Source organism: Aptenodytes forsteri, unplaced genomic scaffold (genome assembly GCF_000699145.1).
Source record: "Aptenodytes forsteri isolate BGI_AS27 unplaced genomic scaffold, ASM69914v1 Scaffold94, whole genome shotgun sequence".
NCBI classification, from domain to species: Eukaryota; Metazoa; Chordata; class Aves; order Sphenisciformes; family Spheniscidae; genus Aptenodytes; species Aptenodytes forsteri.
Window position 1 is genome coordinate 2,883,406 of NW_008795017.1, and position 23,328 is coordinate 2,906,733.

General features: G+C 39.7%; 1 protein-coding gene across 2 annotated transcripts in view; it reads right to left on the minus strand.

Moving 5' to 3' along the window:
• Window positions 1-23,328, minus strand: part of LPIN1 (lipin 1) — a 91,121-nt gene that overhangs the window by 27,645 nt on the left and 40,148 nt on the right. For both annotated transcript variants that reach the window (XM_009275567.2, XM_009275566.2), the window contains exons 3-10: window positions 14,016-14,216; window positions 12,589-12,684; window positions 10,997-11,331; window positions 10,502-10,621; window positions 10,185-10,292; window positions 4,986-5,115; window positions 2,718-3,027; window positions 1,097-1,190 (exon numbers count right to left, since the gene is read on the minus strand). In XM_009275567.2, coding sequence (XP_009273842.1) covers window positions 1,097-1,190; window positions 2,718-3,027; window positions 4,986-5,115; window positions 10,185-10,292; window positions 10,502-10,621; window positions 10,997-11,331; window positions 12,589-12,684; window positions 14,016-14,216 — 1,394 coding nt within the window. The remainder of the gene's footprint in view (window positions 1-1,096; window positions 1,191-2,717; window positions 3,028-4,985; window positions 5,116-10,184; window positions 10,293-10,501; window positions 10,622-10,996; window positions 11,332-12,588; window positions 12,685-14,015; window positions 14,217-23,328) is intronic.

Below are 23,328 nucleotides of genomic sequence, written 5' to 3' on the forward strand. Positions count from 1 at the left end.
CAAAAATAAGACAATAAACTGTACAATCTTAGTAGACAAAATAATGCTACTATAAGCAGAGTTTATAGTAGTAGAACTATTCCCACATAGGAACAAGAATAAACATATTAGTTTATTATTTAATTTATATTAATTATATAAATTGATAGCTAAACCCAAGACAAAAGATGTGTATGTTTGTTTAATTATGTCATGTATATATAAATAAAATACTCTACATATAAACTACTAGGATTAAAATTTTAAGAAACAATAGATCATTATGCCCACTTAAAATCTGTGTATAGATGAGATCATTATTACAAAGTACAGGCTCATCAAACTCTGCTTTCCATTCCAGATTTATATGAATGCATTTGAGAAAGGAATTTTCAATCTAACTTTTTTCTCCATATTACTGATCTTTCTCAGTTTTATTGAAATGCTAACATTACAACAGCTGAGTTTAAGCAAGCAAGAAAGAAAAATAAAATATGCAAGCTACTTTAGTTGTTGCTCAATGACTTTAGTCAAATGACTAGAGCATGATGTGGAAAGCAGACTATAAATGTTATAAGAGGCTCTAATAAAGATCAGAACAAGTTGGAAATTGTATTTTCAGGGTGCAATATTTTCATAAATAGATGTCATGCGTCTTCCAAAAATTATTTCCTAACATTCATATTTATAGGTGATCACCCACAGTAGAACATTACAGCAGTAATTCTGTGCTAATATTGTTAACAGTAAGATATGTTCTTCATGGTAATAAGCAAGGACATGGGGATAAATATATCCCAAGGCCAATAGCTCTCCCAGGGCATGTGAGTAACACTTATAAACATCAGTGTACATTACATAACAATCCACAATCAATACACGATGCTTAATTGACCAAAATAGAAAATCAGTTTCAAGCACACTTCGCAGGCCCAAATGCAGAGCCTTCCAAAAACTCTAATATGCCTCTCTACAGAGTTTTATATTACTTCTGCCTTCACCTCTGCTTGGAGTCTGAAAAAGAGGTCTTATCTGGTTGGCAATGCAGAGTTTGATCTAAAATTGGAAGGTGACATGAGCTTTTTAAATAGTAAAAATATAAGCGAAGGACTTATACTTCTTGGGGAAATAAAGTGCAGCAACTTCTGGATCCATGTCAGTGAGGTCATCTAAATAGACACCATCAGCACCAAGATGCCGGCTTCGTTTGTCTGTAAGGGATGGCACAAATAAGCCTATTAATGAGCATTTTCTGAGTAACAAGCCAGAACTGTTATTACTGTTTAACTATTCACTTTAAGATTGAGAAACCAGACAAGTTATAACAGTTTGTGAACTGTGTTTGTATAAAATGGTACTGCCAAAAATTTCAAAATAAGTTGCTCTTATATATTGTTCAGACTTTGAATACGCAATATGGGACAGTAGAGGACTAGTTTTGAGACATGCTGAAGCCTCCCTATCCCAGACAAAACCACTGGGAATTAGAAGTCAGTGGTCACTGTAGGAAAACAGCAAAAGGAAAACTTTCTGAGTGTTTGCATAGGCCTATTATCACAGTAAGGCAATCAGAGCATTTAATCTCTGAGAACTAATCTTCAATCCCCCCTCGCAAAAAGGGAAATAACACAACAGACTATACTATAGTCTCTAATACACTATAACTGGCTTGTTATGGAGACAACTCACTGTTCAGCACATACAACTGATGAGTTGTGTGTGCCCATGCACCATTGCAGGGGACAAGACAACCCTCCTAGGTCTTTCACTAGTATCAACACACAGAGTCATCGCTGTCCTGTTGTTGCTGGTACATCTAGACGAGCAACCACTGTAAGGCCAAAACCTAATTTGGAATTCATTCTAAAACCCACGACTTCTCACTGTCCCAACTTCCAACATCAAACATCAGAAAAGCAATCAGAAAAAAAGTTTTGTAAAGACTATTTGTAAATAGTAAGCAGAGTGACACTGTCATTTTTGCCTTCAAAGACAGTGGAAGGTATGGGGAAGTGACTAAGAAACTTGTATGTTTATTGATTAAAAAAGAGCTGCACAAACTAGGCTTATATAGGGCTTACCTAACTATAGAATAATCAGAGCTCTAAAACATAACGTCTGTAAGCAAATAAATTTCACGTGAAGATTGTAATACTTATTATAAAATACCATGCATACAGAGCCCAGAAATTAAGAAGTAGAAAAGCAGACAGAGTTATATTTCACAAATTCAGGACAGGACATGTACTACACAGAACTGAAATTGCTCATGTGAAACAAAAGCACCTTATTTTATGGCAACTCTGTTGTTTGTGCAAAAGACGTACTACAACTTTGTACTAGAGCAGAGAGGTTCCGCAATTACCAGCGACGCGTAACAACTCAGAAAGCAGTCAGAGCAGGTTAACCAGCAGATCAACAGTGTGCTTGTACCAAAAAGTGAAATCTCTCAATCTGTCAAATATGGAGGAATTTGGAGCAAGTTTTGCAGTCTTGCTCATACGCACAGAGCTGCCAAAAATCCCAGACAAGGAGAATCTTCCATCTTACTACAATAGCTCCTGTGAACAGCCTGCTGTACAGCTCAGATTTTGAAGGTTCTTTCCAAAGCTTATTCCTTTCCAGATCTGAAAGTGCCTTCAGAGCACAGATTAATTTATATGACAATGAAGTGCTTTATCACCATGAAATTTAAAGACAAAATCATACATATAAAAGTGCAGAATCAACAGCTTTACCTTTCTTTCTGGATGGGGAATCTGTCTTGCCAGCTGGTTGGGCTGAGCAAGCTTCAGCTTGTTTTATTTCTTCATTGGCAGGCAACAGCGGTACAGCTGCTCCTGGAGACTCTCTCTCTGGCTTATTTGTCTCAGCTGGTAAGGGCTCACTTTCATCAACAGTTGCTGCATCTGCTTGTCCAAGGGCAGGTAGAGGAGACACAGTGTTAAACTCCTCTATAGGAGAACTTTGGATGACCCGAAAGTGAGTGCTTTCAGAAGGATTTACATCCACCACACTGGGCTCTTTTGCTTTGAGCAGAGAACTGGCCTGTGAGGAAAAATAAACAGACTGCTATAAAGAAAAGCTCTTTAAAAATGCAACAGCCAGAGTTTAACCTGTTCTGTTCACTCCAGTGAGATCAGATTCTCAAGGTAACCAACTACAGCAGAAAGCCACCACTAACTGAGGTGGAGACTACAGTGCACAAAAGACCTCTCTGCTGTGTGTTTGCTAGCGCAAAATTCATCTGTATCTCGGGGCCAGGAAAGATTTGTTCTGCAATGTGCACTACAGTCTTCATTTCGCACTCACCTGCCTGGGAGCACATCACAGCTCCCACCCTGCCCTCCTCCCTTCCTGCGCAAATCCTAGCTTTTCTTCAGAAGGTAGCCCCAACAAACATGAGAAGGGAGCACAGACTGGAGTCCTTACACAATCAGGATGCTCTCAGGGACCAGGACAGGGGTACGCTGTCATTCACCTATACCCCAGATTTAGATTTAGATTTTAAATCACTTTATAGGAACAATTCTAGATCTTCTCTGAGTGTGGGACAGGAGGTGTTCTTACAGGTGAGCTGAACTCCTACAGCAACAGCTGTATAGCTGCTAAAACCTTCATGTCACAGCAAACACACTCTTACACGAAGATCAACAGCATCCAAAGCATCACTCCCAGTTCAGGTATAGCCAGATCAACTCCGAGTAGCTTGGCTAGGGACATAGACAGGGACTGCAGAGGGAAAAGCCTCCAGGAATAAGATTTGCAATACACGCCAGGCTGTGTGACTGGGATAAAAATGAAACACCAAAACCTACTAACAGGAAACCCTAAATTCTAGACTGGAAATGCCAATTTGAAACTCCTGCCTGGACCTCTGCACTTAAATCAGTTCTCTATGTACAGAAAATAGCTCCCAATTTTCTTGTAATATACATGAGGAGAAGAATAATGCAGAGGTGATGGGACAGCTCATCTTTGGCCTACTAAAGAAGAGGCCAGAGCTCTTCCGAAGGAATTAAGAATTCTGGATTCCCATCCCTGCTTTTGTCACTAGCTACCAACAGTGAATTAAAGATAAATTATAATAGTGTCATTGTAATTCTGGTGCCACCACCAGAACGCAGAAGTCTTCTTTCTGAGGAGGATACCCACTTCCCTGGCCTGCAAAATGGGAATTTTGTTTCTTTATACTGTTCCTGACTCCATCACTCCTGCAGTCCTTTCTGCAGAGAAGCCAGCCTTCTGCAGAAGGGGCCAAACCCTGCACCATCTCTGCCCCCGTAGTTGCAGTATGCCACTGGAACCTGACCTTTCTTTCTCACACCCTGAGGCAGGCGTAAGCCCTAAGTCTCCCCTTTCCTGTATGAATGCTCTGACTCCATAGCTATCATAAGGAGCCGGCCAGTACCTGACTGACCTGCAGTGTACTCAGCTGCACATGGCTACTGTGCAGCATGGAACACAATGCTGCTGGCACACTACAGATCCTGCCATCTAACTGGGCCAAATGGCTTCAGGAAGGAGACAGGCACCAAGCCAGTCGGCTCAGCCAAGAGAACAGCACGTTTGGGCATGCAGAGATACAGAACTGCAGGTGTTTCTGGATGCTTATGTACTCAAGCAACTGATTTTAATTTTTGTGAATCACACTGCTAACACCAAGCACCTAATTTCCATCTAAGACCATTTATGAATTTCAGTGATTTACCGAAGGACATTGGGTTTGATTTTGTATGTTATTTAAGCTTCTAACTTTTACATGACTAGGTCTCAGGTACTTCTTCATTTTCTACTGTGTATCATCAATGTTGAGAACATTCATAGCACAAGGCATTTTCCTGTACCTCCTAAGGAGCAAGATGCAATTCTCTTACATAAAACATTGCAATTTTATGTAAAAACAGGATCCATTCCCTCTTCAGCAGTCTGCAATAGAATAAGCATATGTGCCCCATTAAAACACAATAGATGCTAGCAGGAATTAAACAAATTACGTTGGATACCTTTGCAGCCTGGGGTAGCTCTCCCCATGCCCAGTGCATGTGGGGATTATTCTTCAATCCACTTCTGTCCATAGGTTTACTGACTAGTTCTGAGTCACTTTGAGGAGTAGGAGAGCGTGAACCTGATGGGCTGAAGAAAAACAAACAAAAAATATTACAAAACGAAAAGTAACCACAATGCACTAAGCACTTTCCAAACTGATATCCACCAACCCAAAGCATTGAAGATCTAAATAATCATTAGCCAATTGAAAGTGTGAAATCATGGAAAAACAGTTTAAACAGTTCAGGATCCTCTTAGACTGGCATTCAGAGGTCTCATCCATTTTTTAGTAAGTGCTGTCACACAAGCAGGATTTGAGAAGTTGAAAGAGATGGAACGAGAGCATTGGAACTGAACATTTCAGGAGGATTTTTGTTTTTCTGTGTGGAAATAAGAATGGGGTTGATACCAGCAGCAGTAGATTAATAGATATTAGTACTGTTGTAGTGGATGTGAAGTACAGAAATTACTCACTCGCATCAACAAGACACTCTATCCTGACTAAGTAATAAATTAGTCTAAGGAATCCAGTTGATTACTTCCTTCTGCTAACTTGTTCAGTTCTACCCTTGGATGCATGTTTATAGGAAACCAGCAAGAGAGCTATACAAAGAATTTGAGCCCTTCCAGTTCAAAAATATTTAACTGTTTGTTTTGCTGACTACTCAATATAAAATATTTAATAATTAATTAGTAAATTATCACTTTGTAGCATATTTTTATGTGGTGAATTCAATAATGTGATGTTAAGTCAGCCATTAATAAATAATGCTTCACTGATTGCAAGGACAAAAGGAAAAATTCTGATTATCTACTCGGCCTTTCTGCATAACGCAGCTCACAGAATTTCACCCAGAGCCCCCCTGAACAGAGCCCATTATTTTTTGTCTGAGCCACAGCATGTCTTTGGTATACTCGTGCAATCCCGATTTAAAAACTACAAGCAACAAAAGAATCTACAACATTCCTAAACCAAAGGTCCAAACTGAGTTACCTTCACTCTCAAAAACAAAAGGCTTCCTACGTTTAGTATAAATTCTTCATGTTTGATTTATTCTTTACCTTCTTCTGGGTAAACTGAATATCCAAACCAATTCTGCTCTTTCAATATAAGGCAGTTTTGTAGAGCTAGCTAGTAGGGAATTTGCTGGTCACAGGAAAAAAATTACTTCACACTAACACAAAGTAGCTTTTAAAAATCTGTGAATTTCACACCTGAAAAAACAGCAACCTAATTATCTACATGATTCCTTGTTTTCATCTACGTTGCAGTAAGATATACTTTGAATATGGACAAATGCTATGACTTTTTAGCTACAGATAATTACATTATCTAACTAAACTATAAAATTTACAAGCAATACAACTGTGGAAGATCTTTTTTGGTCCTAAGAATTTCAAATTTTTGTTAGTCCTTAGGGTATAACCTACCATTTGACAGATGAAGGAATCAATACAATGTGATTTACAGAGTATTTTCAAGTTCTAAGGATTCAAGAAATGCCTGGTGGGTTTTTCAGCAACTTCTAAATCTCCCACTGACAAGTTTGTAGGATTTGCAGTATTTTCCATGCATCTAGGGCCCACTGAAACCTTGGCAATCAGGAGCATGGGCACTTCAGAAAATCTCAGCAGGCAGTAATGCTTCTGCTGCTTTCAGCCCAAAACATCTAGATTTAAGGCAATGTTGTCACTGCACGAGTTAATCTGTGCACTACACACATTTTAACCTTCAAAATACCTACTGTTTACTCAGAAAAATCTCCAGTCTGGGCTTTGGGGTATGTTCAGCCCACATTCACTTACCCAGCCAGATGACCTGAGAGAATACAGGCATTGCTTCAGTTTGGGCTAGAACCTCTGCATTTTGCAGTGTGAACACTGATCGGGGCCAGGGAGGGGAGAAACCTGCCTTTTCCATAATTTTTGCTGAAAAAATTGTACAGTTCCCTTGTACACACAATTGAGTGGGGAAGAAGCCCAGGCTGTTACTCGACACCAAGAACCATGATGTATATTCCCAGACACACACATGCAAGTGCCAGAAATATGGCACTTGCATATGTGTGTATGTTAAAACAGACAGAGTTCTGCTCTGAGAAGGCTCTTGCTGCAAAAGGCTGCCCGATGATCCATGCATGCATCTGCGTTATTGGTTCAGAGTAGATAGAGCTACGAGTATAACCATGGTAAGTTAGGAACAGGGTGAGCATCTAACCCCCAAAATATTACCCATTCTCCCAAAACAAAGTACACAAAATACACGCTATCTACTGAACTTTCAACACGAGCACGATGGAGACATCTTAATTCTCATTCTATAAATATTACTTTTCTATACAATAAAATATAAGGATTTAGCAGTAACAAAATGTTAGATCTTCTGAATTCTTTTCAGTTGATTTCTGTGTGTAGATTACTGTACAAATGCTAATACAACCTCAGGGTAGACCAGAATTATCATCGCAATGTCATCTTAATTTAAAAGACCCAAGACCAAATCAGACTGCAAACATGCATCCACAAGGCAAACAGGGGGGAAATTATTTTGTTTGTATAAAAGGATACTAAAGCAGCCTTGTTGCTTCTATCATCTGGAACATAAGCTGGAATTTACTATGCCACCCACAAACATTAATATAGGGTTGGTGGCCTCCTGATGAGAGCTGGTTTTCCATTACAGAAAAATACCTTTACTTTTTCCTTCATATGCCATATTGTTGTTTAACACTCAATAGCTACTCTCTCCAACTAATATCCTTCTGGAACAGCAACAATAATCTCTGTAGTTTATGGACACAGATGGTAATTATGCCTACTACAGTCCTGTTTGTATACTTCCTGTTTGTATAGTTCTGCTTCCATATGTAACGCCAGATGTCGTCTCCTTTACCCACACTGGGACTATTTTGGCTGCTATTCACTTCATACTATTGCCATCAAATTAAAATGAGACTGAAGACTAATAAAGCTCACAATCACATTCCTTTAGATTTTTTTTAGCTCTGTTAGGTCAAATTAAATCGTGGATTAATGTTACACTTGCACTAGGGGTCAATAAGGCTGAATACCAAGACCGTGTAGGATTTGTAACCCAGCGACAGTATCCTGCAAATCCATGGATCAGACTCAAAATGGGTTCTTTATTCCTTACACCACTGAGATGTTTGTCTTGGGCTGAACTATGCCTTGCAATTCCTCTGTCCTTAAGTTAGGCACTGACGCAGCCCAGATGAAATTCTCTTGCCTTCCACAGATTGCTGCAGACACTGCAGATCAAACGAGAGCCACCCATCCTGTCCACACTGCACAAGAAGGAAGGGAAACCTCAGTTCAGTCATTTAGATCAGCGTATCTGATTCACATCCCATAACTGCTGAATATTTGTTTCATAGTCCTATGTACTCCTTAACAGCTATGACTGCACTTAATGTAATCCAATGTCAAAGAATAAGGAACTTGGCCTTCAGTTGGCAGTTCTGCAATAGCAAACCACGCTGATCTTTGCAGTGTTTCCCACAGAAAGCAGAGACAGCCCTGAGAAAGCAGCAGTGTGACCTGAGAAAAAGTCCCATCTTGACTGAGGCCAAATAAACCAGGAAAAGATAGTCAGAAGGAAAGAGGTCTACCTCAAGTACACAACAATAGCTGAGAGCCTCTGAACCTCCTTTGAGGTGGCCATAATAGAGTTTCTTATTTCACATAGAGAACAGTTGCAGACACAGAGAGGGCCTTACTCAGACAAGTTACTAGAGCACTTTAGCTGTATATCTAGACTGCAGGACAGGTGAACTCCAGAGCAAAGTTCATGGAGCCACCCAGAGCACATGCCTGCTCCATCCCAACCTGTGCACCTGCCCTTCTTTCCCATGAAAAACACTGAGGAGAAGAGCGTTGAATGTTCCACGATTTCACCTTGACTTGGTGCTGCAACATGGTCAGGTCAAAGAGCAGACCTAGAAGCTGAGAAAACCTCAAGAATATCAGTTTCAATACAGCCTGAGGCACCTAGTATGGCATCTATGTTGAGATAGGCAATGAGCAATTTAGTCTGATTTATTACTCAAAGCTTCCCCAGCATCAATAGAGAATTGTAGAGGTCATATTCAGACACCTACTTTAAATTTTTTAACTGAGTTGCTGTGACTTCTATCCACTGACTTAATGGAGAGAAAGGGCCTGGCTGCAGCATGTCGAGACATCTTGAATTTAAGACATCATAAAAAGTGTCTGTATCTACTTTCAGCTCTGTAGAAAAGTGTCCATAGTCAGAGGAATCCTACACTACAGCAAAGGCTTAAGTCTGGGTCTCCTAAACTTTAGGCAAGATGCCTTATCTATTGTGCCAGCTTTCCTCTCTAAGATGCTCCCCCACTGCAATCCAACATACAGAAGTCTTCCCCTCCCCCAAACCAGGGAACAAGGGAAGAGAGGTTCTCTTTTGGTACTGGGCTCCTCCCAGTACCTTATTTCTCACTTAATCTCCGAGGCCTTTGTTTTACTTTTACTTTTGCAACGTACACACAAGCAAACAACTCAGGAAAACCATGGGATAAAAATGTTATTAAAATATACACTGACTGTAAAAAGCCACATGGAAATGTCAATCTTCAGAGGAATGTAAGTTTTCACTAGCTAAGTTCCTCCTTTTTTTTGTTATCAACTTCAGTTTTAACCCAAGTTTTCATTGGCCTGATTTTATATTAGCCATCCTCATTCAACGGATGATTCATCAAGGCAACTTACCTCCAGTCAATGCCCACAAAGAATCATAGAATCAGAGAATCATTAAGGTTGGAAAAGACCTCTAAGATCATCGAGTCCAACCGTCGACCCAATACCACCATGCCCACTAAACCATGTCCCTAAGCGCCTCATCTACTCGTCTTTTAAATACTTCCAGGGATGGGGACTCAACCACTTCCCTGGGCAGACTGTTCCAATGTTTAACCACTCTTTCAGTAAAGAAATTTACTGGCCAAGAAGTAAGCAGAGGAAGTGGTTTTCAACGTCACTTTCTTTCAAAGCGTCTGGGTTAGCAATAAGTGCAGTTATAAGTTCAACAAAGTTCACACACTATTAATGTGTTAAAAGTGTATTAATGTGTTAAAAAGATTAAAGAGCAGCCCAGAAAAGAGGGAGGACAACTGTTCTACCTGTCTAGAGGAGAAAAGTGAGAAGATTGTTGAGGACAAGAGTTAGACAGGCCTCCATCTGCTGGAACAGTGAGAAGAGAGGATTGCCCTGTGCAATCTATAGGCTTACTGGACAGCACAGCATGTCGGTAAAAAGAAAAAAAGGGTGTCATTATTTACAAGTGCTGATTAACATAAGCTCTTTTTGCATTAGCTACACGAATGCTGAATTTACATCTAGAGTTTTCAAAATCCATAATACTGCAATCAAGAAACAAACAGAACATATAGTTCAAAAAGCCACCGAAGGGGCAGGGTGTTACTATCAGAAAAAGTACCTTTGAAGAGGTGACCATTCTCCATCTGAATGAGGGTAAGATGCAGACTGAGAAAACGTAGAAACTGCAGGAGCCTTTATATCACATACTTCATCAACGAACACATCTGGAACAGGGATCCTAGGTATAGGGAAAGACGTGACATTTAAAAACCATACTTGATTACTGAACTGTCATATACTTCAGATAACAAAAAAACCCTACTGTAGAGAAGAATTAGTATAACCTGAACTAAAAAGAGAGAGAGAAATGTTATCTGATTCACACCTTCTAGTTCACAGCATGATGGAGGATTGTTCTTATGTTTTCAATATCATTTTCATTATTTTTGTTAGTAACATTCTCAATAGCTTTCTAGCCTAAAGGTTTTTCTTAAAGAAACATGTTCATCAACCATATGTACTGACTTAGATAGAAATTACTGTTAGAAGGTATGGAATGGAACATTAACCCAGCATTAGGTTTCCATTATACATCTCAATTCCACTGTGATACCTTGAATTGTCCAATGGTTCTTTTTCTTCCTCTGAGCTAATCTCTATAGGAAACATGTCTTCATCTTCTGACGTGTCTCCATTGTCTTCTCTTTTTAAGCTGTCTATTTTATGGGTAGACTTTCTCCTCTTTTTCCTCCTTTTTTTCACAGAGCTACAGACTGGAGATGTTTCAGTAGAAGGCTGGGATCCATGGGCTTGGGGTGGTACTTGTAAGGATCCACTGGTGTCCAGGTTTCTTATCCTGTCTATGGAGTTCCTCTTCAGCTGAGCTTCCATTAAAGCAGTTCCCTCAGACAGAATGGGAGATGTGGAAAGATGATAAGGAATTACCTCCTGAGAAAGAAAAAATGCAAACCATGCAACATATTAAGTTCCTCTGCCAGTCATAAATCTGGTTCTAAAATCTATGCACAATTGCCAAAATCTAAGTCATTTATTCCCCAGAAAAGTAACAAAGATTAGACATCCGGGTTCTCAGTATCATCCTATAACATATGCAAATTGTTCCATAGCTGCATCTCCTTAGACAAGCCAGGAACAATACTCTTAATAAAAAGGATACTCTGAACATCTAATATTGGCCAAGTTATGGCATGAGTCTCTAGCCACCTGATGCTAGATACAGAGCAGAAACAAAATCCTAGTTTATAATCTGAACATTTTGTAAAATCCAATTCTCCTTCACAACTCAAATGACAGATAGTAGTCAGATAGGTCAGCGGTTTATAACTAGGTCACACAAACATCCTCTTATTCAATCATATATAATACATCTCTAGATGTTTATGGAAGTATTTCTAGCAATTTTCAGTCACCAAATAACTGTTGCCACACAGAAGATTTAAATATAGAGATCAGAAGATTTAAATATAAAGATACAGAGAATACTGCACATGCACACAGCTCTCACCTGAAACTAGCAGTATCGTACTCAATATAAGAATTCGAAAGCTCATCACGCTCTGGACAGTGACAAAAATTATTGGGGATATCTGAAGAGCAGTGCCTGTAAAAAGCTTTTCTTATGTTACATTATGTGTGGACTTTTCAAAACTAGTGTGACCATAACTTATATAGACTAGTATTTAATCACACAGCTCAACAGCAGGCATTCTCATTTAAATATAATGCCACATGAATAATAGTTGCAAGATCATGTCTTTGGTGAGTACGAGAATTACTGTGTGCACAGATGTTAACAGGGCATGTGCACTGTTACTGGCAGTCTGCTGAGTGCATATGTTCAAAGTAAAGATTTCTGAAAAAAACAGGTCTATGGACTCTGTTGTACACATCTTCGGAGCATGTGAACTGTGTACATGTTACTTCTGTTCACACACTGGCATGCACATAAACTCTGATTTATTTTTTAGTTATGTGATTACCTTCTTTAGATTTTTCCAATCTCACGACTCAAAAAACAAAGTAACTGCATAGTATTAAATTTCCATAGCAGAAAATTGTCCAGAAACTTTCAAGACTATAAAATGGGTAAAGGTATGTTTTTCCAACACCATTCCTAAACTCAAAACTGACTCTGAAGAGCAGGCGTTGACTTTTTAACAAATTAAAATTAGTTTTGACTCTTACCTGATCATTATCCATCTCCTGCACAAAAAAGGCCTCTCCGTTGTCTCCTAGTTTCATGTGCAAATCTACAGCCTCTCCATTAATTTCTATGTCAACCTGGAAGAAAATAAACATATTCTCAAATGAAAAGAAAGTTATTTTAGGTAGACAGTTCCTGTTCAGCTATCCTACCACTGTCACTGGGCACATGCTTCTCAGGGAAGTGTAGGAAACCTTATAATAAAAATACAATAGTGAACTCCTCTGTTTTTCTCCTCACCCCTTCACAAGGCCATCAATTGTCAAAATGTTTTTCTAACTCATTCAGCTCATTGCTGTCTTGCTCTTTTACTCAGGAAGGTTTATAGCCATTATATAAAGTCCTGAATCTTTTTAGATGTAATTCTGAATGCTTCACTCACCACACAAATCTTTTTGCTATTTTAATTCATAGCCTAATTTTGAATTGTGCAAGAAGCACTTTGCATGCAAATTTTTAATATGCTGTCTTTCAAATTCAGTAAACAGACTTCTCTTTACACTATGAGAAGCACAAATAAGAAAAATTTTTTTACATTCTCAACACAATTCATGCGTCTGTTTCTTCTGCACATTTATCTCACCGCTATACAGTCCAACTATTTCCATTTCTTCTCAGGAGGATCTCTCTCTTTGCCTATAACCATTCTTGCCACCAACTCCACTTTGACGGTATTTTTTTGGAGACTTGGACAAGTTTACATTTATGTTATATTTCAGGACACAATATACTATTGGCACAGTAACATTTTCAACTTTTACCCATCCTAAATACTGGAATTCCTCTCTGATTTATGTAAGAATTGAACAATGTCCATGATGACATTAGGATCTTTCTGCTGAACAATTACAGCTACATTAGAACCTAGACTGTATGTAGTTACAAATTATTTCCTAAAATAATCTGTCATGCATTACTCACTGGCAACTTTGCATCTGATATCATATTGCCAGGTCATTCAGCCTGGTTACATTTATCTCAAGGCCCTCACTGCTTTTTCTAGCTTCAGTTAACCTCAACATTCTGTTATCTGAAAATATTACTTCATTATTACCTCCCTTTTTGTAACTATCATTGAACATGTTAAACAAAGGGGTCTTAATACACAGTCACTAATGAAATCTAGTATAGGTCGAAATTAGCACATTCAAAAATTTGCTTTATTGAAAATAAATGTTACAAATGTCATGGCTTGTTTTGTTTTTATTATAGTCAATGTCTTACAAATTATGCTTTGAAATGCAAGAATCAGTAACAACCATTTTAATTGAACCTTGCCTCAATTTGGGCACTTCATAAAGAGTGTCTACAGAAAACCTTGACTAGCATACCACAGAATATGCAGTAACTTTCATGCCATTAGAGTTAACCCACAGACAGAACATATCAAAATTGCCAATTTTCTTACCACTTTCTCCCTAGAACGTAGAACTCCCATTTTCCCGAAGCGTACATGGAAAGGGGAACACTGAAGATTTCCATCTGGCTGACGTACAACAATTATATCTATACATCCCGACAATGTGGCTGGGTTTAGTCCCTTATAGAGCTCCTTCACAGTTACAAACACTTGCCCTGCTAACTGTCCAACGTAATTCATGGTTTGGACCTGAAAGGCAAAAGATAGAACAAATAAGGTTTTGATCCCTGCTTTATATTTTAGAGACATTTGAGAGATGGAGATTCCAGCAGTGGGGTATTCTCCTGTTTCACAAATTAACAACTTCACATAGAATCAGGATGTCCCACCTAATTTATTTACAGCTGACACGTGTTTGTAGAGAGCTATTAAAAGACAAAAGCAAAACAGACCTTGTAAGTCAGAGAATTGTAACAACTTTCAAAAGTTCATAAAATCAGTTGCATTCAAAACCACTGTCAGACTTTTAGACTCTTTAGCTCATAAATGTCTCCAGTTATCTCTGAAGAGAAAAGCATTACTTCCAAAATAATATCTCCTCCTATCATTTATTGTGCCCTCAACACCAAATATACTTCTCTCATGTATTTCTACAGGCTTTTAAGGGCAGGGCAAGCGAATGGTTTTAAGGAGATCTAATTTTCCACTACACTGAAGTCAAAGACTAGTTTCCCACTTTACAGGGATTTCTCCCCTTAAAAGATTATTATAATGCATATGCACAATAGACATGCATTAGGGTTTGACAAGCAACCTTCAAACCAGAGCGTCTGAACTTTAGAGTGCTTCCTAATGCAACTTTACCGTTCTTGTTTCAGAACAGCCTTTTAGTATCAGCAGGTTTATTAAAAATTAGGCATGTGTTGATGGTTGAAGTGATTGGCTTTATTTCCCCTGCTCCTGGATTTATTTAGTACTTAGCATTTAGTTTCCTGCTTCTACTCTGTTAAGGCACATCCTGTTTATGATCCATCAACACACTTAATCCCCTAGATGGGACAGCATGCATACTTAGACATACTTAAAAGTTGAAAAAGTCTTTTAAGGGCTCTCAAAATGTCAGTGAATTTAAGCAGATACCTTCCTGAACAGTACAGATTTTAAGGACTTCCAATGTCTATTGTTTTCATTATTTTTCCAGCACCTCTTGCAGATTCTAAGATACTGATTTCGGCAAAGTCCTTGTGCACTCAGTATAAAGTATATGCCTCACATACAAGTTCTTTGCTAGGCTGTACTACATCACCTGGACATCAATAAGAGACACTTGCAGGGTAGGCAACGCTGAAACTCCCATTGATGGTGATGAGAACAGAACTGAGCTCAGAGTCTGAGAGACAGTCACTGCACTGAGCTGCGCGGCATGTGTTAACCAGCATCATCTGCTACAAGAGACTCCCTTTCAGCTGTGTTCTTTCATAAACAACAAAAAGATGCAAGTGTGAAATGCTGTAAAAATAGCTCCAATTTTTAACTGATTTATACTTAGAAACAAAAAACTATTAAAAGAATACAGCGAAAGCATTACAGTAAAACATTGGAAAGTTAGGAAATGTTATAATGGTCTCTTCATGCATAGCTGCTCTAATTAACTAATGATCACCTGTGTTTTTTTCCAAAAGTCCCTCCACATAGGATGGACTGAAGCTTTGCTTTCTTCTCTGTTTCTATTGCAATACATGGGTATCAGGACACAAACCATGCTCTGAAGGAAGAATTATTTATGTTCTTTTGGGCTTTACGATAGTCATCACTACATTGCCCCTGAAAAGTGATGATGGTCTCCCCATCTGACAACTGGGGAGCTGAATCACAAAAAGATTAAGATTAAAACTAGGCACTAACTTTGGAAACCAAACAGACTTTTTTGAAGTATTTAGTATACACGATGTTAACTAATGAAAGAACAATCCCTAAATACTGTTTGGAGAAGTATTTCTGCACAGCCCTTAATTCAAGCATCTAGAAAGTGCCACCTACTGAAAAGTCAACACACGAAAACATGGCAGAAAGGGCAATTATATTCAGTTCTCCAGCATTTAACTGGTATTAGCACTTCTGGGCTCCTATTATACATTAGAAACATGCCTTCCTGAATGAAAATCTAGTGGTAAGCTGTTTCATAGGGAACTCCACTTGAAACTCATGCCACACCCTATGCTGGGTCATAGAACAACAGGTTGGAACAGAGCTCTAGAGGTCACCTGGTCCAAAAGTCTGCCCAAAGGAGGGCCAAGTTGGACCAGGTTGCCCACGACCTTGGTCCCATTGAGTTCTCAATGTCTTCAAGGATGGAGATTTCTCAGCCTCCCTGCACTCCAGTTCCTACGTTTGCCTGTCCTCACAGTGAAAATTTTCTTCCCAATATCTAACCTGAATTTCCCTTGTTGCACCTTGTGCCCATTGCCTCTTGTCCTATCCCTGCGCACCTCTAAGGTTCCGGCTCTGTTTCCTCTATACCCCCCGACAGGTAACTGAATACCCTGAAGACAACAAAACTAGCTCTTCCAGCCCCTCCTTTTAAGTCATGAGCTCTTAGTCCCCTAATTATCTTGGTGGCCATCATCTGAACTCTTTAAAAAGCTGGCACCACACAGGCACAGACCTAAGTTCAGAAGTGAGCCTCCAGGGTGACAGATGTAAGCAAACTTTTAAAATTTTCCCTTTGCTTTGGAAAAATACTTCAGTTTCTACTGGGGATTTTTCTAACCTAAAGCACAATAAGAAACACATTTCTTATTGAGCTAAGATTAAAGATGGCTGCAATTAGACTCAAAATTACATGGTGTAGTTCACCCCAGTTAATGCTTGGTCTGCTGAAGCAACAAAATTTCTAGGTACAAAACAGCCACAACTTCCTTGGTGGGGAAGGAGTTGCTGGGACAGTACCTACACCCCACTGTTCAGGAGAGTTATGGGCAAACAATCCAAATATGAGGACTCACACGTCCTCTTAACAAGTTACACCAGCAGGTCTCCTAAACTCCTAAACAGAGAATTTTGCAACTATTCTTCTTCACAACAAAAGCTGCACTGGCTGTCCTGTCTTAGGACACAGAGATTATTTTTATACGAGTGAATCAAAAAAGTTAGACATTATCCTCAAGCTCTGAGGCCAACTGGCACAGTACAGCTCGCTTCCATACAGTGAAAATCTCTTATCGTTGAAAAGAAAGCGCCACATTCAAACGGTCAGCTGGTGATAGACACTCCTTTCAAGGTGGGCTGAACCTGGCCTGTGCAACAAAATCACTGTGGAATTAAAAGACAAACTGGGAGACTAATCACACAAACGCCACTTCCTCAGGAAACCAGACAAAAATGCTTTTATATTTCAAATGCAGGGAACAAAAAATGCTGTAGTTAAAATGGGGGAGAGTTCAGAAATTGGACTCTGATGGATGTAGGCCCTTTATCCTAACTTTTACACATGCCAACCAAAGCGGAGATTGTTTGGAGTCTGAGGTTTGTAATTTATACTCCGAACCTAAAGTCAGTTCATATGATGTCAGTACTCCAGGAAACCAACATTCCTCAAACTCCAGAGAGACTGCATGTGGTTTTGGAGCAACATTTTACTCTGGCCGCTCCAAGAAGTCTTTCACTTACTAACCAGGCAGCAGCAACTTCAGCAGAAAACATGAGTCTACGTCATGGGTTAAACCCCCAGTGCCTGCCTGTTAATTATACTGAATTCAGTAAAACTCTTGTTCTCACACTATGCTAGTGGACGTAGTATAGAATATTTTTTGCTGCTGGGAAAATTCAGAATCCTTTTGATCTAAGCTTGCAGCAAGTGAGAACAGTCTGTACTGCTTCTCTCAGGATTTTCAAATGGCTTGAGTTTTATTCTTTGCCAGGAGACACCGGCAAAGAAACAGCTCTACATTATGCATCTATTATGAAATTAAAAGTATTTTTAATGTCAATTTAACTAGCATCACCTGCCAGGAGGGTCAGAAAATTTCCAACTCTTTTGATTGTTAAAGACAGCAGTCATATTTCAGAATTGATCATCTTGTGGAAAAATAAGTGAAAAATAAATAGCTAGGTGTTCCCTTATTACTTAACTGATTTATTAACTTAGCAAAGATTGACCTAACAAAGTTAATTCTTTAAAGTCCTGCTCTTCTGCATGCCACAGTAAGATCATATGCACTGTCATCTAGATAATCCACTTCTTTCATACAGGTACACAGACTATGTCCTAATTCCACTGAAAAAGCTAGTAATTGTACCCTTTGTGGCCCGTTTTTTACAGCCCAGCTCTTCCCCATACCATTTCATCTTTCTTTACCGTATTTTGTAAAATAAAATACTACCAGGCATAAGAACTAAAGGCTTTTTTTCCTTTTGCAAGACCCAGTGTCTCCTCAGGTGCCACAACACAATGAGTAGCAGGTTAAATATCCACACACATCCAAATTACTTAGGAATACAAGTGCTATTCAACATGCTCTAAAGCCAACAGTTGTTGAAAAAAAACCTGTGATTTAGGTAGCATGCTGTAAGGGTAATTAAAAACTGGAACACACTTCCTCCGGAAGATATGAAATCTCCAGTACAGAAAATGTTGAAAAGCAGGACAAACATCTGTTGGGACTGGTTTAGGAACAGGCAGTTGTCATCTTTGGGACAGAGATTGTCACTGTGCCTGTGTCCAAAGCAGTAAACCAAACCATATCACATCACAGAGCCAGCCATTACTATTTGGTCATCTATAGTGAATCTATTTAAATTACAAAATCTGCTTCTGGTACATTTTAGGCACAGGCCAGTAAGCACTCTCCCAACAATTCCCAGCACAGCTAATGAGATAAGTGGACTAGGGACTACTCCCATGGCCAGTTTAGAAGTAGTCACCTTCTTTTAAAGGTTAAGAGAGCTTTATAGAATAGGTGTGAACAGATGGTGCTAGCTGGTCTGGCCACCACGAACAGACGTCGGCACCGTTTCGTTCACTGGCAGGGATGTAACATTTAGGTCCCTTTCAGCCCCTTTTCTCAGGTTCTACAGTTACGACTGTGCACTGGTTTTGTAGGCCATGAGAGGAAGATTTGCAGCAATGGTAAACATAACACAAACCAAATGCTTAGCACAAAGAAAAACAACACATGCAGAAACATCTTTCAGTTACACTTTTAATACCTGATATCATGATGAGACCCTGGTCCACGACTGAAGTGATGGGCATAAGCACAAAACAAATCGACTTTCCTAATAACTTCTCCATACAACTTGCAAAATGGTGAAAGGGAGCTAAAAATTGATGGGCCAGTGTTCAGTTAAAATAAATCACTGCAGCTCTGCTGCTGACACTGAAACTATGACAATTTTACAAACCCGATCCATCTGGTCCCCTGAAATGCCCTTGGCTTCTGTTTTGAAGCTTGAGAGAGACTGGACTATATTTGGGAATCAGACTGTGGCCCCTTCAAGAGAATTATTCCTCATTTACAAAAAAGTAAATGACAGTATTTCAAAGACTCCTAGGTAAGTGCTTACTGCCACTCTTTTATTACATATCAAACATTTATTTTCTTGACTCTGAAGCAATTCATTTTGTTTGCAGTATTGAACACCAACTCCCTCTACAGCAATTAATGGAATTTTACTATTGACATATTCTTTACCATGAAAAACAGTATCAGAGGTTACATTCTATTTATGATAAAATGTAGGGGAGAGAAGGAAATATTTCAGATGAAGATTCCCTAGATGGATTTTTTCAAAATTAAGCTTAGCCCTTCGTGTCTGTACCACAACCATAACTTCTTAACTACAAAAACTATAATAACTGTCATTCCATTATTTTTAAAAGGGGTACTTCTGTTTATTAGTAAATGGTCAACACATTGTAAAGTCACTAATGCTATGTGACCATCACATTCAAACTTCTTAATATTTTAACTCATTTCAGGTTGGAAACTGAAAATCATTAAGAACTTTCGAAAGCCTTTTTCTTAACTATTTGTTAGCTCCTGCATCAATCCAACCCAAGGTCACTGTCACGAATTCCCATCCCACTTTTTTGAGTAAAGTCCCAGCCAGAACCCCAAAGTTGTGCATTTCTCAGAGCAAACTCAGAGCCTGGATTTACTTTCTCTAGAGGAGCAGTGAAGGCACTGCACAGGACTTAGGAGACCTCAGTTTAGGTCCCTAGTCTTTCCTACAAGATTCCCACACAGTCTTGGGCAAGTTACTAAGTCTTAGATCTTAGAGAGTGTTTAACTCCCATTGGTTTCAAGCAGGGTCTATCAGTGTGGCTGTATCTCAACTGCAGCATGCCAAGCGCATCAGAGTGAGACATAGACAAGCACTCTCCTTGCATATTCTTTTTTCCTGGGAAAGGAAACCTGGACACATGACCTGGAAGGAAGCCATAAGCAGCCTTGACCCTGATTTGGACAAGTTGTTGAGGGAGAACTCCAGACCACTCTGCTGAGCAGCGTGATTCTGGTTGTTCTGTAAATAGGAGGGCAAACTCTGTCCAAACCTGACTATGTGCACATTTTTTCCAGACTTCCCCATAGTCACAGCGGCATGGACAGACCACATTCCTGCACATGATTTGACAATACGTCTGGTCAGTCAGGAGACAGGTGCAATTCACTTGTACATCCCAAATCAGAAAGCAACATGCAGCATGTGGCTGGCTCTACACCAGAGTAAGAGCATTTTGCTTCCTGCCAGTCAAATCTCCAGAAATATTTTAGGGTTGGGATTATTTTGGGCTTAATTCTATTAGGAACTATTTGACTCCTATTCCAAGTTAGCCAAGGCCAGTGCCAGAAACTGTGACTTCTTATAATGGCCAAAGAGTCAAATGGATCAAATGTCAAACTTATCTTCCAAGCTGCCAGTCCCTCCCAGAACCCGCTCACTCACACTCACTCACAGATACGGACTTTGACTATGAGTTGACTGTTCACTTGGTTCTGGTATTGCACTATCTTTCAAATAGTTGAAACATTACTTGGTCCAATACTTCACAAAGTCCCCTGTAAAGGACAGAATATTTTCTTCCGAGCGGCTGAAATAAAAAATTCAAAATGAAGGCTCAAAACTTGCCTGTAATGAATCCTCATGTGCAAATGAAGGAAGGACTGGCCTATAGTCCCACAGTCAGGGTATCAGACTGGCACACAAGAGTCCAAGAGAATTATTTCATGGCCAGTTGAAGTGTACAACCATGGTCCCCACACCAACCTCCCAACCATACATGCCCAGCTCTTCCAAATCTTGCCCTTGTGTCTGCACTGAAAACTAACACCACTAAAGTCATACAAAAATAATTTCCAGCTGGATCAATGGGATGATCTGACTCACCACATACCCATACAATTGCTAGTATCAACTAAAGAGAGAAGCTAAGAAAGACTCAGTGGTGGGTAGTACCAGGGACACCTCTTTTGGTATTTCAGGCAATCTTGAAATCATCTCTCAAGACTTGTCTCCTGCTTTCCCAGAGATCTCCTGGGAGACCTTCCACATTTCCCTTGATCTCTCTGTGCTTCAGCTTCCCAACTGTACAGTGCTTCCCTCCTCACAGAGACACTTTGAGGGAAAGCACACAAGGGCTGACACCCCTTTGGACTGATGCTGCATAAATAGGATCAAACTTTACAACAAATCGAAAAGTAAAAACTGATGCCTGAAACCGAGAACTTTTGAAATAACTAGAGAATATATGGTAGATCATGTACTGTGCTGCCTTGTGCTTCTGTTCTGATGTCAGAGGAGGCACATAAATCAGAGTGGAAGCACAAGCAGCAGCTCTACTCTATGCTGATACCTCATCCGACTTGGCATCCTTTCTTTAAGTGGGATTGGAAAATAAATTTGTTCATTAGGCTATAACTTTACATTTTCTGCATTTTCAGAGTTTAAAGTAAGGTCTTACTGTATTTCAACTGTTTTTGATGATGGCTGAGTGTATGTGTGTTCATAGATAAACAAATGTGTGCACCTGCACATCCACAGGTATGGAAAAGGGCCAAAGACTAAAACTTGCCCAACTCCCTTACAAACAGACCACGCTGAGTCAGGTAAGTAGATATTACCAGGTAGTCTATATTCCACATTAGTGAAATGGAGCTATCAGAAAAGCAAAAGTATCTAAAACCATTAGAAGCTATTTTCATAGCTTTATGCCTAAAATCATAACATAATTATGTTGAGTCTTTCCCATCTTATCTCCTTCACTGTCTCCCCGCTTTTTCTCCAGTTCTCTTCATGGAATTAGGCTCATTTTAATGTAATAGGATTATATCCATCTGACTTCTAACGGGGTACACTGATGACAGCAAAACCTTATCTATGTACACAAAACATTTGCCAGTATTTGTCTCCTAAGACAGCAGAGACACAGATAAAGCCACCCAGAAAATAAAATAAACAAACCACTCCAAAACACCCTCCAGACTGTGAACCAAATCAGAGGTCAATAGATCTATCAAGGTCGATGACTTTACATGTGAAAGGAAAAATGATCTGCTAGTTAGTCTGCAACATCAATGCTGAGATCCTGTTATTAGTACAGGCCTCTACACAATTCCTCTTTTTGACAGAGATAACAAAAATATTAAGATAACAAAAATATTGCACAGTTTTGTCTCCTCCCCACTCTCCACAAGATAATAACTACTCTTTTACTTTCTTTGCTTGAAGGTAGAGGAGATACACTAATCAACAGAAAAACTAATAGCTGTTCTAGAGGGGAAAAAAAATCACATAAAAGAAACCCAAAATATCTGAAAGTTTAGTTTCATATGTAGCAATTGCATTACTGCCAGCCAGGCTCTGCTATGCCATTAAATCTCTCTGGCCTGTTACTGCTTTCATTATTCCATCTCAGAGAAAGTATTAGCGAAGCAGTGGTACTAATGCAGCAATCTGCATCAGCAGTTGCCAGCCAAAGGGAGGCAAAATATCATCTCTAACGTAAAAGGAGAAGTAGCGCATAGAGGGGCACTGGACTTCACAAGCTCACACAGCTCGGCAGGAGCAGGGACCCCAAACCGACACCTCCCCGCTGCTGCCCCGCGCTGGGTACCTCCCTCCGAAGATAAACCAGGAAAGCATCAGATTGCCCCTTTCCCTCCAACCCCGTGCACAAAGCACTATCAACCCCAGATGAACCCAACAGCTCCGCTGCTTGCTGTCACTCCCAAAAGCCAGACTCCTCGGCAAGGGAAAAGCAGGTGCTGCCCGGGCCGGAGGACCCGCTGCCTCCAGCGGCTCAAACGATGGGCGGGGCAAGCCTGGCCTTCCCCTCAGCGCCGGGAGCAGTGCGCAGTGC